Raw genomic sequence first — 16,245 nt, forward strand, 5'->3', positions numbered from 1 at the left:
AATATTTGTTCCTTCTGCCTAACGTCACCATGTGCAACATTGCTTTATATGGCTGGTCAATAGGATGACCGAGTTTGAGATTCCTGGCTTCGGGGCACCACCATGTTCTGAGCTGAAGGAGTGTGACAACTGGAGAGTGGAGGAAAGTCTGAAATAAATGTGAACAGTATCTATGGTGTTTTCAATGCCTACCTGCTTCATTCCAGTAGGTAAAGAGCACAGACAATCTGTTCATCAGCACAGCTCTGGCAGACTGAACCTCCCAAAGCCTGTGATGATAATTAACTCTTAAATGTTGCGCTTTCTTTGAAATACACTTCCAGTTCTTTGAGGAAATAATTATTTCAGAATAAACCAGTCTTTCTTAATCCAGACCTTATTTATTATATTCTGAAGCACACCTTGAAATGCAACACTGAACACAAATTCCTCTTTGATTGGTTTAATGGAAACAATTTCTCTCTTCAGCAAGCACTTGCTTTCAGAGAGAAACCTTAACATTTTACTTTTTATCTGTCTTGTCAATCATTGATTTATTTTTTTTTTCCTGCTGGCCCCACCTGGAGATGTCATATACCTCTCAAAAGCATGTAATCTGAAAAGATGCCAAAGTTTTTATTTTTCAAACCAGTCAACTAGTTACCAGTTGATCTGACAAATATGTCACACAAATTTATTTTTGGAAAAACAGTTTGTTCAGCTGATGCATGGCACTTGAGTGCAAGTTTGCTTAACAAAATCATAACTAATGCCCAACTGTTATTTTTCTGATTTGATACTTCGTATCAGAGACTCATAGAACAATTCAGGCTGGAAGGGACCTCAGAGGGTCATCTCATCCTCCTTCCTGCTCAAAGCAGCATCAGGTATGAGATCAGGTTGCTGGGGGCTTTATCCAGTTTTAAAAACCTCCAAAGATTTTAACACAACCGCACAACCTCTCTGGGCAACTGTTTCCAATGCTTGACTATCCTCAAGGTGAAAAGGTTTTTTCTTAATAACTTGCTGAAACCTTTCTTTTTTCAGTTTATGTCCATTGTCTTTCCTCCTCTCTCTCTGCTGTGTTGGGGCTCATGTTACTAAGGGCTGTGACAAATAAACCCTTTTCTTTCTCATCAGTATTTCTGCATGCATTAGGGAGGACAATTACAACATCCTTCAGGCTCTAAGGCAATGAATCTAAACAAAACTTTTCTGCTCCTGTATGTGCTGTATTAAAAGATGAAAACTCATCCTCGCATGTAAGGAAAACAGAGTTGCAATGAAAATCTGACCCAGAGACTGGAGAGCACAGTTTTCCTATAAAAGATGTTCTTTCATTAAAAAGGCTATTGTAACCTAAACACTTTATGATATATTTTCTTTCCAAGGAACTTTTTCAATCTGACTGAGCATGCTGAAGTCATTATATAGTTACTAGAGATGCTTCTTTGTCCAGGCAGACTTACTATAGGTTACATTTCTGCAGGAGATTAAAAATGATGTATTAGTAGATATCCTTCTAAAAATACTCTTTTAAATAATATGTATCTTCATCTTCCCAAGCCTGGAAGAACATGTACAACAGCAAAGGAAAACAGCAAATAATTCAGGGCAAATAATATATAACCATGAGAACTTTTACCACGGTATTTATTTAAATGAAGGGAAACATGTCGAAATGTGAAAGTTAAGAACTTCAGTTTATTCACATATTTTACATTCAAAGGACCAACAGAATAATTTTTTTTCAGAAAAAAAGATTCCTCTTGTGGTTTCCAAAATTTTGACAGAGACATGGAATATACTTAATGAAGCATGTCACTGCAGTGCATACAATGAAAGCCTTGTGTATATGGGAAAAAGATAAAAACCAAACAATTTTGACCATTACAAAAAAAAAGTTTCCTTTAATATAAATAAAATTCAGAGTAGTGCTTTATTTTAACAGACAACACAACAGTGGGATTTATTAACAACTACATATTTACAGTGCCTCACTGGTAAAAATACTGGGCTTCATCTGAGATCCTAGACACTTCCTGAGAAGGCAACGTGGACTAAAGATTGCTCAGCACTTCACATAAGTTAGGTGCTGAAAGGGTGAAATTAAAGCATACTTTTAAAATAAGTAAGATGGCAAAGGCGGAACTGCTGATGCATCGTGTTTATGCCCTGATCCAGCAAAACTTGCACCTCAACTACTCCCTTTGATTTCAGTAGATCTATGTACGCTCCTAAGGTTAAACACAGCATAAGTGTTTCAAAACCAGGAGCCTCAGAGGAAGACAACTGCTTGACTCAAACATGCTGTGAGTAGAGAAAACTGCTGTAATTACAATTTTATGTGGGATGGAGGCACATGACCTTGAATTTAAATCTGTATTCTTCTGCATGGGTGATTTCTACCACTTTACTTTTAATTTGATCCTACAAGGTCTGGATTCCAAATATCTCTATCAAGTGACAAACTTGTGAAAGCATCTTCTTCCCACAGCCTCCAAAATCATAGTGCCAGTTTAGCAGATCTCAGTCTTTTTGGCAATTAAATAAAACAAGAACCAGATCTTTTTCAAAGTATTCACAAAATAATCTTCCACTTATAAAATGGCTGTCCCACCATTCTTGTATCAGATCTGACCTCAGCTCTTTAGATCTAAACAGTTCTTTAAAAGTTATAAAAATAAAGAATTGATTAATATACAAATATATATTTCAGAGTGATAAGAGAATAATATTAAACAAATTCCTTTTTTAATCTACTTTAAATTAAAAGAAATGTTTTCAAAAGTCTGTGCTGAAGCAGATCTTTATCTATTGACTCTTTAATGGAACCCATTCCCTGCAGATGGCCACATACAACTTAATGTAAGAAGCTCATTACTACAAAAAGACAGTGAACATGTTTCCACTAGCAAAGCAATTCATAAAATCTGCTGTGCCAGTTGGTTTTTGGTATCTTGCTTTCAAGAACTGCAGATATTTCTAATATTAGAAACAAAACCTAAATCGTGAAAAGTCTTGAGCTTCTTTAGCAATTTGCTTCTTTCCCTGGTCTTCATTAATATTTGTTTTGCAGTAATCCACTTTGTTGTGTATACTGTTTGTATACAGCATAATATAAACACTCTGCATGAATGCACATGTATGTACAAAACCAGTCAGTAATTCAGTTAAGAGATATGCCTGCTCACTGGGTCATTTCATACTTTCACAATACCATATTTTTCTGTAATATCCATAACAACCTCATCTAGGTTGCTCCCTTCTTCCACTGAGATGCTCACGCGTGTTTTCCTTCCATTTATCTCAAGCAGCCGAAACAGCAAGGAACATTTTTGAACAACCTATAATACTCTTCCTGAATCTGAAATAAAAATATTGAATTCAAATATGAAACAGATATATTACTAGGTCTATATGTCTTCTAACTCATTTTGTACTGCTCCTGTCACTGGATGTTTTAAGGTGGGGCTGCTTTTGACTTTAGAACAGGATACTGAAGAAAGTGTCATCTCAGGCTAGTGTGGGTAGCGTGACTCCTGCTGCTAACTGCAAAGACTGGAAGTGAGTTTTATTGCACCCATTGTGTTATTTCATCAGGTTAACGGCACTATAACCAGTCTTACAATTTAAAAAAAAAAAACATTTTTCCATGTTTCATACATTGTTTTTAAACCTGGGAGAAAATATGTGAGAAGGTAAGAACTGGGCTCTGTTCTGTCTCCACTGAAAGCAATAGCAAAATTTCCCCTCTTCCCTTCTCTCCCCCATCAATGGCACAAGGATTTCCTCCCTCGCTCTGATAAAACGTTTGCACTACGACTCCACTTCGGGGCTGGGCACCTGCCTGTGTAGGTATGTGTGACTGCCTGAGTCACTTCCCACAAGGCATGGGACACTTACCTTCCTAGACAACACACAAAGAAATATGAAGATGAACATCCCCTGGAATGCATTGAAGATTGTAAAAAGATACGCAGTAACCACAGATCCCTGTACGACATGGAGGACCCCGAAGATCCAGGTAGCCCCAAGGAGGAACAGGAGAGCGAGAGCACCTCGGGCACAGGATCTAGACAGGAAGAAAACATTGCGAACAACGTGTGGGTACATGCTATTTTCCTTCCTTCACCACTTTGCATGGTCAACGTGCCTAGGCAATTTTTTCGCAGCTGCAAAGGCCTGAGAAGTGCAAATTCATGGGGTGCTCTTTAGGGTGTGCTGTAGCACTGTGGTACGAATAGGCTCACATAATCACTGCAGAAGAGCAAGGGAGTAAAACTGGAGGACCTTAAAACACTGGCTTCTTTAATCTTCAGATATGTTTTCTCTGGTGTACTGCAGCACCATATGATTTGATTTAAATCTACTGTTAGTGTAATTCCCCAAGGAAAAACATATGTCTGTTATGAAGCATTCCCCCACTTTTCCTCCTCCCCCTTATCCTCCTCAAAAAATAACCCAGAAAAATGTACAGTATGCTCTTAGGTCAGTACATGTGCATGACATCAAAGGGTTCCCAGGCTGCCTCTCAGGTTCACTGCAGAAGATGGTGCCAGTTGTAAACCAAGACTTTCTTTCTTTCATTCTTTCTCTTTTAAAAAAATTATTTTTGTTTTTAGAACACAAATACTCTCAAATAGTTCCTGGGTCAGTATATCGATGCTTTAAAATTATAGGAACTGATTGGCTATGATTTTTTTTTTTTCCAACATACTGTAGAGCCCTGCTCACAGACTTGAGAAATTACAGCATGTTGTCTTGGAAATGAAGCCACTGATTACTTTCTTATTCATTCTCAGCCCAGTCATTGCAGGACTTCCTTTGAACAACAGACATTTTTAGCACTGTTCCTCTGAAAATGAATAATTTTCAACTTCATTAAAACCAGCTCACCACATGAAGCTACAAAGGGTGAGGAATAAGAGAAAGTAATCAATCAAACAATTGCTAAATCCTAACTATAAATCTAGTGCAATGCATTGAAACTGCAGGAGTGTTCCTAAGCAACACAAACAGTAAGTTGTTTTCAATGTTCCCTGTAGTACACTTCAGCTTTTCCTGCACAAACGGTTTTCAAGGTCCCTATAAATCAGTTTTAAAGAGAGTGAGTTGATGGAAAAATCATAGCAGCATGCAAAGTAAAAATCCTGGAGAGAATCCCCCCCGCCCCCAACGCCACAGAAGCACAATGTCCTACTGTAGACCTTTTACAAATCACATGAATGGCTTGATTCTCTTATCACTGTATTATTTGTTACTGCAAGGCAAATATTTTGGTCCCAGTTCAGGTATAAGTTTTGAAATCTGGTTTGGCTTGCATAGAGGCTGTGGAAAGTACTTAAGAAAAAAGGACAATGACTTCTTTAACCTTGCCATCAGGCTTTACCCTCTGGTTGATATGAGCCACTCATTGTATTCCTTGTACACCTCTCACACAACCCCAGTGTTACTGTACAAGGTATTGCTCAATGGGAATAAAGTTTGCAAAATCTACATCCAAATTTATGTGAGGGGATTACAGAAAAAACATCTTTATTTTTCTACAAATCTTCCAGAAGATTAAATTGTTATTTTTGAATACGCACTATCATCTCTGGCTGTATTTAAACTTTCAGAAGGTAGAATTTGTATTAAACAGCAAACTTACCTTATATTTTCATAACAACTAACTTCTGGCTTTAACATTGCAGTGTGTCGAAATACTTTATAAATAATCACTCCGAAAGCCAACAAATTAACCTGGGGGGAGTGAAGAAAGGAACTTTTAGTTCAGACCAGGATGCTTTTGAATTTCAATAACTGTTACACGTTTAAATGAAACAAACCAGATAAAGTTTCTGTGTATATGAAACCTACAGAATCCAGTGCCGGGAGGGGAAAAAACCCCACGCTTTTCTGATCCACTTCTATTAAAAAAATATGAGCCCTGTAATAAACATTGATCAAACTGGGCTGTAACTCTACCTTATCTCAACAGTATCACTACCAACAGTCTGCAAATGTTTATTGATTTTATTGGTAAATCTCTTTGATTTCCTGCTGAGATTTTTTTTCTCTAAGTAGAGATGTTTAAGAAGAGAAGAAGAGAAAAAGAAAAAAAAGAAAAGAAAAGAAAAGAAAAGAAAAGAAAAGAAAAGAAAAGAAAAGAAAAGAAAAGAAAAGAAAAGAAAAGAAAAGAAAAGGGAAATGGAGAAAACAAAAAAAAGCTCCCCCCCACCCCGATTTTCTATTGTACTGTATCACGTAGATCTTGACAAAATGTATGTCTTTTGTTGCTCAATAACATTAATAACATTATATGTTCTGAGGCCTTTGGGGTATGAAAACTTTCAAGTGGCACAAAAAAACTTTGAGGTTTACACAAAGAATTTTTAAAAAACTAACTTTGGTTGAAAGGCTCCTTGCTGCGTATTCTCTCTTATATCTTATGTTTGTTTCATAGGTGAATAATTTCAGTATGGTTTTTTTTCCTGCCTTCTTTTTAACAGCATCGCTTTATTTGAGTTTGAAACAGAAAAAAGCAACTAAAAGAAGCAGTTTTGCAAATGATGCTCAATTATGGTTCTGAACCTCTGTTTGCTTGGCTAGGCTTCACTGATCTTTCATTTAAATTTACACTGCATTCCTTTAACAATGTGGATGGGTTTGCTTTCTTGCTTTTTAAAAAAATTCTTATTTTGCTTTGCAGCTTTTAACATCAGAATCTATTAAAAGTGTTAGTAAATGAACAAAATTTTAGCTGGATGTCATCCAGATATTATTTGTAGATCTTTGGTTGTAATCCCTTGGTGAGTTCCTGTGGGCTTCCAGCTGGAGAATAGAATTAATGTATTCCCCAACTTGTTTCTCCAGAAAGACTGTGTGGTTTTCCTCCCTCGTTCTTTTTCTTTAAAAAAAATTCCTCAAAAATGAAAACAAAAGGCTGCTGTAGGAGCACAGCATCACTTTAAAAAGAACCGCTTTTGTTTGTTAACACTTGTTATGTATGTCCTTAGAACATTTTTGTTGTGTCAGGGGGGGGAGTATCTGATATTAAATGCAGGCTCTGCTTTAATTACCTGCGTGCTCATACTTTAATACAGCATAATGTATTTACAATTTGATAAGACAGGAGATAGAGCTGATTAGCAGTTTAGGGAATTAATCCTTCACTGAATACCTTGTACTTGCACTGATCGTGAGAGCTATTCTGAAGCTCCTTGTATTTAAAATTGTAATCTATAGTATCTCCTAAACCAGCAATTTTTCAAAGTTAATTATAAGTCAGTCAGCAGTTGTGGGTAATTATATGCAGACTTACTTTTTATCTTATATTTGTTGGTGAATAATATATCAACTAACTTAGTGTACACACTGTAATCTGCATAACCCACCTAAGGTACTTATTAATCTGAAAAAGGTAGGGTGAAATGTGATCAAAGTACCACAAGCGCGGAGAATACACACCGCTACTTCTTCAGAAACTGTTATCAAGATCGCAAGCACAAACCACGCAACCAATCTTCCTCTCTGCTGGCCCGTCACCAAGATCACTAATGTCAATGAAAGCCTTCCTGTTGCCATTAATAGGCTCTGTAAGAAGCTCTATGGGCCAAGCCCCCTTATCCTTCGGCCACATTAACCGTAAGATACACATAAGAACATAATCCACATAAGAACTGGAGAGGTTTTGCTGAGCAAGGATGGGGCGGGCAACGGGCAGATGTGGGGCCTCGTGGCAGCGGACTCCATTTCTCTTTGTCCCAGCGGGGCTCCTTTACACAAATACTATTTACACTGTCCGTTGCACAGGATAATAGGATTTGGCCCTCTGCATTAAAGTAATGCCCATTAACTATGATCTTTCCATTCATCAGTCCATTCTAATGGGAATAATCTGTACGTATCGGGGGAACGGGAGAGGTTAACGGCGGCTTCTCGGAGTCAGCTGCCAGAACACAATTATTGTACAATACGTCTCAGGTAGCCTCGCAGGAGGTAGTGTTACAGGGTAATGAGGGTGAGCTTAACTTCTGAAATACCTGGTCATTTCCAAGATTTATTAAAGTCTTAAGTTGGTTTTCACCCCATTTTGAATCACTCCATTAATAAAAAATATCTATAGCAAAGTGCATAGACTGCCTTTACACAATGTTCAGTGCCTCAAAACAGTAGCTTTTAGGCAACGTAGTGTGGGGGTTTTTTTTCTTTTTGTTTTTTTTTTTTTTTTCTTTTCAACCTAACTTAGAGGCCTCTGGAACTGCATTTTGTCCTTTGGGGGACAAAATAAGTAATACAAAAGTAGTTGTAACTGTCCTGTGACACAGAAATGCAGCAAAAATTGAGGGAAAACAATAACATGAACTCATGGGTAAATCCAGGAGAAAAAACTAGCTAACGTTAATAAAGTGTCAAGTGTGGCCTTTGAAGAAAACTGGTAATCCAACAGGTATCCTAAACTTAACATATTCTGCTTCAGCCTGATACTCTGCATGTTCTTTGCTATGAACATACCAGCAGCCTCAGCTATTTATGGGAAATGTAAAGTAAAAAGTTCACATTGGACGGTTGGACTGAGTAGGACTAAAGGGGAAATGGCCTTTGTATAACTGATATCCCCATAGAGCCGTAACATATTTCAACAAATGGGATGGGAAGTCAAATCACCCAAAATGCCTGGCCGAAGATACAACCACTTAAGACATTTGCATTTGTATCCAAAACCGCGCTTCAAATGAGCAGAAATGGACGTAGTAGGCTGTAAAAGTAATCCAAAATACAGATAGGCACAAGGAATCCTGGATCCCCAAGTCTTCCATCTGGGACAAACTGAGGGACTTCTGGATGAGAGACACTGAAACATCTAAAAAGGCTTCGGCTGCTACTTATAGCCAAATATTGTGTTTTATACTTACTTTGGTTGTAATCGTGTGTTTTCACTTTTGTAATTAAAGCACAATCTTCAGACCTTGTTGAATAAACCTTCGATGACGTTATAATTAAGGCTGCCTTAAGGTGACAGGCAAGGTGAATGAGAATGAAATGGCAAACGTAAGGCACGCTGTCTCCGGAGAGGCAGCAAGCTGGAGCAGAGCAAGATGTGCAGGCAGCTGTGAAACCAAGCTCAGGACAGGCTTTGCACAGGCCTGGAAAGGGCCAGCCTGGGAACTGCTGCCGCCACACGCCGGCTTTGGGGAGAAGTTACCTGTATAATGAGCAGAGCTACTCTGCAGCTTTGGGCAAACCCAAAGCGTGAAATGTTGTGGCATGGCCACAGTTTCATCAAGTGAATAACGATGTTACAGTGTGACATGGTAAGTTCTTGTGCCTTTCTTTTCAGTGTTATTACATGGCTGAGCAGTCGGAGAAACTGCTGTGTGTCCTGAGAGGGGCTTCTCGGCAAGCCTAATAGGCTAAAGGGGAATTGCATCGATTCCAAGCCCAGAACTGAATTATTATTTTTTTTTTTAATTTAACAAACCACCCCAAACTGCTATTGGGCAAACAGTGCACTCAGTCCTTACTATTTCACAAAGGAAACCTCTGATTTTCTCCCTGCAAGCCCAGCTCTGTGAGGTGCTGAGCATCCTCAGCCCTCCCTCCCCCTGAGATTCAGTGGGAGTCAGGTTTCACTCACTGTGCTCAGGTGCACTACAGGACTAATTTTAATAATTAATCTATTCCTTTTTTTTTTTTTTTTTAAGTGGTTAATCAAAGACAAGGGCTGATATAGGAACAGCCTCCGCTCATAACATCTTCAGGGAATCGTTTCTCCTTAAAGATATTTGTAAAAGTATTTTTAGCTTTCTTAAATTCTAGAAACGTTGTGGTATATTTATGAGCAAATGGTAGGAAACTTAAAATATGTTTACGTGAAATAGACATTAAATAAGGATCCCATGAAATCAGGATTTTGTAGATATGGGCAACTGCATTTATATATCTGTATAACCCAGGAAAATCTCCAAGGAGCCACAAGTCTGGTTGAGCTAGGTTTTATTGTGCCCCTGTGACTGAGTTTAAAGGGAGGATGGTAAGTGTTTGGCACATCGCTCTTGGGGAGATCATCTGTGTGAAGGGTCACGAGGATTTAGGACTTTGGAATGACTTCTGGCCCCATTAAACCAACGGCAGAACTCCTGTTAAATGCCAAACTCCCATTGCCTCCAGTGTTGTCAAGGCTTTACCTCTACAACTCGTAGAGAGCGATAGTCTCAAGGGATTCATGGGCAACAGTGGACACTGCTGGGGGTTTCACTCTGCAGATTAGCACTTATATGTATCATGGATGCATGCTGTGGTATAGAGCAGGATAGTGAATTTTCCTGCAGCTGTGTTTTGGGGATCTCCATGGTGCAGTTCCCATGTTTACAACTGTGATGATGGTGGGTAAGATAAAGCAGGCATGCAAGGAAGAGTTCAGAGCTGTCTGGGGTGGTACAAGTCCTAGGATCAGATCTGACCCACAGCCACAGCATCGGTCTGGATAATTTCCTCTTGTAAAGAAATTCACAAATTCACAGGAGAGAAAAAGCAATTGCAAATTCAAAGAAATTTCCTGGTGCTTTCCTAATCATCTTGTCAACAATAAGGAGGTTTTGCCAAAGGAATTAGCCTGGGGAGCTCTGTTCAATCAATCATATGTATTTTAGGCTAGGATGGGAAAAACTGTGTGTGGTGTTAACCTACCTCCACCTAGAGCTAGGATGGCTCTGTAAATCTGTTTGCAGATGCATCCGTCCCCCTGTCTCAATACCACCACGGCTAACTGAAGAGAGTACTTCTGCATAGGCTTCTGTAATGAAGGAAAACTGCCCAACAGCGGGCATGGGTAGCACAAGATACTGCTGCTTTGGCTTCTGCTCCCAGCAGTTCTGGGACCACTGCAGCAGAATTTCACCCATCCACAGTTTGTAGAGGAAAATGATAGAGTTGCATATATATCAAGACATAACAATATTTACTTGGTTCTTTTTCCTAAGACGAGGATCCAGAAGAGCACTGAGAAACAATCTCATCTATTGTCTAAGCAAATTGCAAACTTCCCTGTTGATTACTAACTGTATTTTGCAAACTAAATAATAATATAAAAATGAGCACATAGGTCCCAAAACACTAAATGTTCCAAGCTGTTGGAGTTCTGCTAATAGCACATTGCTTATCAACTGCTATATTTAAAATAGGTCCCTAATTCCACTGTTAAAGGTACGTATTTTATACACTGGAAGAGTATCATAATGTTCTATCCTCAAGTAAATATGATGTTAGTGCTTCACACTGCATGAAACACTCTCTTTGTGGGTACGGAATGATAGTTATTTTTAGTTGAGCACTGAATGGTATGAAATACACAAAATTTAATAAAGCATGCAAAACATCTGCCTGCAAAATAAAAATATTTGCACTCATGTTGAAGAGTTGTAGTTTCTTTCATAATTAATTACAATTAAATTGTAAGATATTGAGTGAAGTGATATATCATCATTTTGCCCCATCAAGGTAGCTGACAGCTGTCAAATTTGGCAACTAAGGAATCTTTTTTTCCTTCCTCTCCCCCTCCCTTTTTTTAAGCAAGACAAAAGAGTACTTGAAAGCTCAGAGGGAAATGGTCTATCTTTCATGGCAGTAGCTCACTTAGCACCTGGACATCTGGTAAAATGAAACAGATCAGGACGAGAGGCATTCAAGAAAATTTTGTCCAACTTGTTTTGTTGAAAAATGTCAGTTCATTAGCACTAAAAGACATTTACTGTTTTAGACTACTTGCACCAGGAAAGGCTTCCTGACTAGAATAGCTTTTCTGATTAAAACCAGAAAGGACACTCCTGAACAATGAAAATCCCTGTGGACAGGGCATTTATCCAGGATGTTGGAGACACAGGCACAATTTTCTGTTGTACTTAATATTCAGACTAGGCTATGACCCTTAGTTTCTCCAGCCTCTCTACCAGATATTCACTGCTATTGCTCCGTCAGCCCTGCTGGATCTATTCCATGCCATATAAATAATTAAATATTCACTGGAGCAGGGAGACCTGGATCTCCCTCTTCGCCTAGTTCCTCATGCAGGAGTATCTAAAGATAGTTCTTTTTTTTACCAGTGGAGTAAGTGTTTAATAGGAATCTGAGTTTTTGAGGCTATTTCCAATACACAGGTATTTATAGAATGAAAAAGGAATTGGTAATTTCATATATGATATCCTTGTGTAAAAGATACACTCCAGCCTTTCAAAAGTTATTAAAACACTTCAAATACCAGCCTTTTAAGGCTTTCTAGTGTTACAAAGAAGTGAAGGTATAAGAAAGAGGCAGCTAATTCTAAAGATTCAGACATACTAGTTCTGATTCAGTCTGAGCACTTTACATTCAAACTTCAAAAACGAAACCCCCAAATCATTCCCTTTTCCTTTCTTAGTCTCTGTCTCAATAATTGATGAAACCATCTATATGCTGATGTCAGATCTCACAAAAAAGAATGAGAAAATTTCTCCTGCTGCTCTCTTAGGCATATACTTGAATTTTTTACATATATCATATTGAATTTGGCTCTTTCAAAAAATGTCTGAAGTTCAGAGCAGCTGTATCTGTATCAGTCTTTACAATGACCCTCATTATAAGTGTTTGAATTAATGAGCTTGTGATGGTCTGAATTCTGCCACAGAGAGCAATACATTTCTGTCTCTCTGGCCGTACGGCTAATGGCTGGGTAAAATGACAACATTCAGTGGGTCATCGTTATTTCAGTCAGGGGAGAACAGAATTAAGCTATTAACAATACAACAGTTTAAGCTTCAAAATGAAAATGTATGCCATATTAATTGCATAAAATTGGACACAAGCTGGCAGTCAAACAGTCTGGGTTTGTCTCCTGACTGATTTATCTCATTATCATGTCCCCAGTGAATATACCTTCTTGAATGCTTTAGGTATACAACAGCAGTCTTATCTGGGAGTAGAAAATGTAATAAAAACATTAACAAACCCCCTTTAGGCTATGTTTTAGGGAAATATTTTCAATAAAGCAGGATTAGAATTTTATGATTCTAAGATTTTAATAATTCCACTTGTTTTAAAAGTTAAAACATAGCTAAATGAGTTTATTTTGAACCCTGTCTCAGGAAATACATAATTTTCACATAGGGTTGCTCTTTATATATGAATACTTCAAAGTTGTTATTTTACATAACTCAAGCTGTAGATTTAGACTCAATTAAATGTTTCCTTTGTATTTCTAAAACACTTATAGCAAGCTGTAAATAAATAAATCAATCAATCAATAAATGGGGTTTCTATATTTTTCATCAGAGTAAACAGCTTCTCAGACTTCTGGATGCAATGTTGTTTCTTATTGGATTGCAAAGCTAAACACACACTGACCGAAATATTTTTATTTAACCTCAGTTCTGCAGCCAAGGGCAGGAGGGATGAACCAGTAGAGCTGTATTTGACCTCAGCCATAAACGTTAGCCCAACTAGATCCAGTGGTAGAACTGGGGTCTATCTTGCTTGCAGTATAATTAATTACTAGATTTACTCTTCTCCTTTTCCAAGAAGCTTTTGAGAAGGTATATTTACTTGGGAGTTGGTAATGACATAAATCAGGCTGTTTAATGAACTGATTCCAGGTGCATCAAAGACTTCAGACTACATGTTACACCCCTCCTATGGTTTCTTTGCATAAATACAAATCTGTCTTAGGCTGCATCTAGAGCTTTATGCAGGAGCCCTGCAGAAGTATTTTTACCTGGCAAAGAGGAGTGAAATAATTGTATATTATCTTTTAGCACAACTAGCTTCAGTGAACGAATGAGCTACCAGAAGGGAGGCACCATCAGGAGCACAACTGAGATGTCGAGTTTGACAACAGGCTATATTTGCCATTTTGCAGGTGTGAATAGTTGGCAGAAAGCTGTCCATGCCTTCCACAGTTTGCCAAATCCTCTAATGGATTTGGACCTTTGCCTTTTAGAAATATTCAGAATTCTGCTGTGGCTTGAATTGTGAAATTGTGAAATTCACATGGCACAAAATCCCATGCCATGGCTTACGATCTTACTCAAAGCCACAAAAAGTTCTTTCAATGGCCAAGTGAGATTTCCAAACAGAGTATTCACATGCAATTACTACTGTGAATTTAAATTTCCTTCTTTAAATGCCTGCAAGCGATGAATCAAAGGGGCAGTAGAATAGTGCAAGAAAATGCGATTTGAGTGAGAAAATATGTAGTGTGGATGTAGTCATTAGGTAATTACTAAGAAAGTCCAGAAGACATCATCAATCTATGTTAACTAACTAAAGCAAACCTACGGTGTCCTTTCAATGAACAATTTAGGGTAAGCATATGTGTTTATAGTAATTGTGCTTATAGCAAGGCAATGTAAAGAATCACCAAGAGCATATTAAGCAATTAAAAAAAAAAAAAAAAAGACTGTTTCAGACAGTTGTGTGGCTTTCCTGAAAAAAATCCACTGAGGCTTAATATACATGGATCCATTAAAATAGTGGGCACAGCTTATCTTGCTAGAAAAGAAGGAAGCCTGGGACATCGACCTGCACCGAGCTGTGGGACGTCTCAGGGAATCTGCACAGCCAGCTGGCACCTGCGGGTACTCCTCCCCTTCCCCTTGGCATCCACCTGAACTCCCTCACCTGCTGTTTCTGCTTGCTTCACTCTTGACGACAGAGGACACACTTGACTTTTCAAGTCTAATGTCCTTTCAGTGAATCTGAGGGAGAACTTCTTCACATGCTTTTTCTTATAACACTACTAGCTAAGCTGATTTTTTTTAAAAAGCCCTTTTATATGGAACATCCTTCAGGGATCTTTGAGCTTTATATGATGAGTTTGTTCCTATGTAACAACGTAAGAGCAAGTAATTTTCATGTCGTAGACTAATGGCCACAGCCTCTTTTTCCAAGTATTTCCAGGGACTTTACAACAGGGGCTGTAATGATAGAGGGAAGGAAGGAAAAACCCTAATTTCATGTGAAAGCCCTGGTCTTGCTGAGAAACTGCATCCATTAGGTATGGCAGTATGGAACCTGTGGCTTGGAGATTAAAGCTGGTCCTGTCCACTGAACAGGGCAAGTACTTCCCGACTCAGTGATTACTTAGCACAGCAGGTATTGTTATTGCTGAACAACATTGCGGTTTGAACTAATCTGTTTCCACCAAAGTTGCAGACTCAGTCTTTAATGCCACTATGTAATTAATTATCTCCACTTTATCCACAATGGCATAAGAAATGCAACAGAGACACCTTTAACTGAAGCCACAGAGAGGCTAATGAAAAGGCAACTATTATTCTTTCATAAAGAATAATAAAGCCATTGCTAGTCCCTGTAGGAAATTTATTTCCACTAAAAAGGCAGACTGAGGAACAAGAGTAGATATAAAAAAGTGTTTAAAGCAGCTATTTTCTGAAAAATGTACAGTAAACAGTACAGAGTATACTTTTTCCATCTATCTAAGAAATGTAACCAGGCATTTATCACAAAAAACCTTTTGGAAAAAAATCCACAGAATTTTCCAAAGCATAAATATTGACTAAAACATGTGAGATGGTGGTATGGTTTGTTGTGATGGAGGTCAGAGGTCAAACAACTTTTTCGATAGTAATCCTTAGAATATCAGGAAATATCAAAAGTAACTAACATGAGCTGCTTCACTGAAGAACAGGAATAATAATGTGAAGAAGACCAAAGAGGCAGTGTACCTGATTACATCAGTGTGGTGTGATTGACCTCAGAGGGGCTGCTTTTATTTTTTTTGCCCCCTTTTTTTTTTTAAATGGGAGCGATGGACTGTCAGATCATGCTCAATATTGAAGTCTGGGAAAACATAAAACTTTAAACTCTTTGAATATTTACTTTTCTACAAGAAAGATGTTCAGTTTGAATGGCCTAGATTAGTGTATGAAGTACATGAAATTTGCGAGTATATGATAAAACAGCAGAGTAATGGATTTGCCAGGAAATTTTTCTGCATTGATTGCAGCAGTATTACTAATCCTGAATCAACCTAAATGTACAGAACTGAATAAGTATTAGAGCTGTCCAATAAGATTTGATGAATGCACTATTCCATTAATTTTACCTTTTCTGTTGAATAAATTATTTGACAAATAATGGTAAAATTCATCAAATAAATTATCTGATGAATATATTTTTTAAGTAATTGACTAGCTCTAATGAATATGCAGGCAGTTCCTTAATGAAAAGCATTACTCTACTGTTAGCCTGCTTTCATCACTCATATGTCACTTTTTTGTATTTTGCAAC

At 38.0% G+C, this 16,245-nt stretch overlaps 1 protein-coding gene across 1 annotated transcript in view; it reads right to left on the reverse strand.

Moving 5' to 3' along the window:
* Positions 1-3,283: 3,283 nt before the first annotated feature.
* Positions 3,284-16,245, reverse strand: part of ADGRL4 (adhesion G protein-coupled receptor L4) — a 75,003-nt gene continuing 62,041 nt past the window's right edge. The window contains exons 15-17 of the mRNA XM_072867811.1: positions 5,633-5,724; positions 3,886-4,054; positions 3,284-3,346 (exon numbers count right to left, since the gene is read on the reverse strand). Of these exons, the coding sequence (XP_072723912.1) occupies positions 3,284-3,346; positions 3,886-4,054; positions 5,633-5,724 (324 nt within the window). The remainder of the gene's footprint in view (positions 3,347-3,885; positions 4,055-5,632; positions 5,725-16,245) is intronic.

This window comes from Ciconia boyciana, chromosome 7 (genome assembly GCF_034638445.1).
Source record: "Ciconia boyciana chromosome 7, ASM3463844v1, whole genome shotgun sequence".
Taxonomy (NCBI): Eukaryota; Metazoa; Chordata; class Aves; order Ciconiiformes; family Ciconiidae; genus Ciconia; species Ciconia boyciana.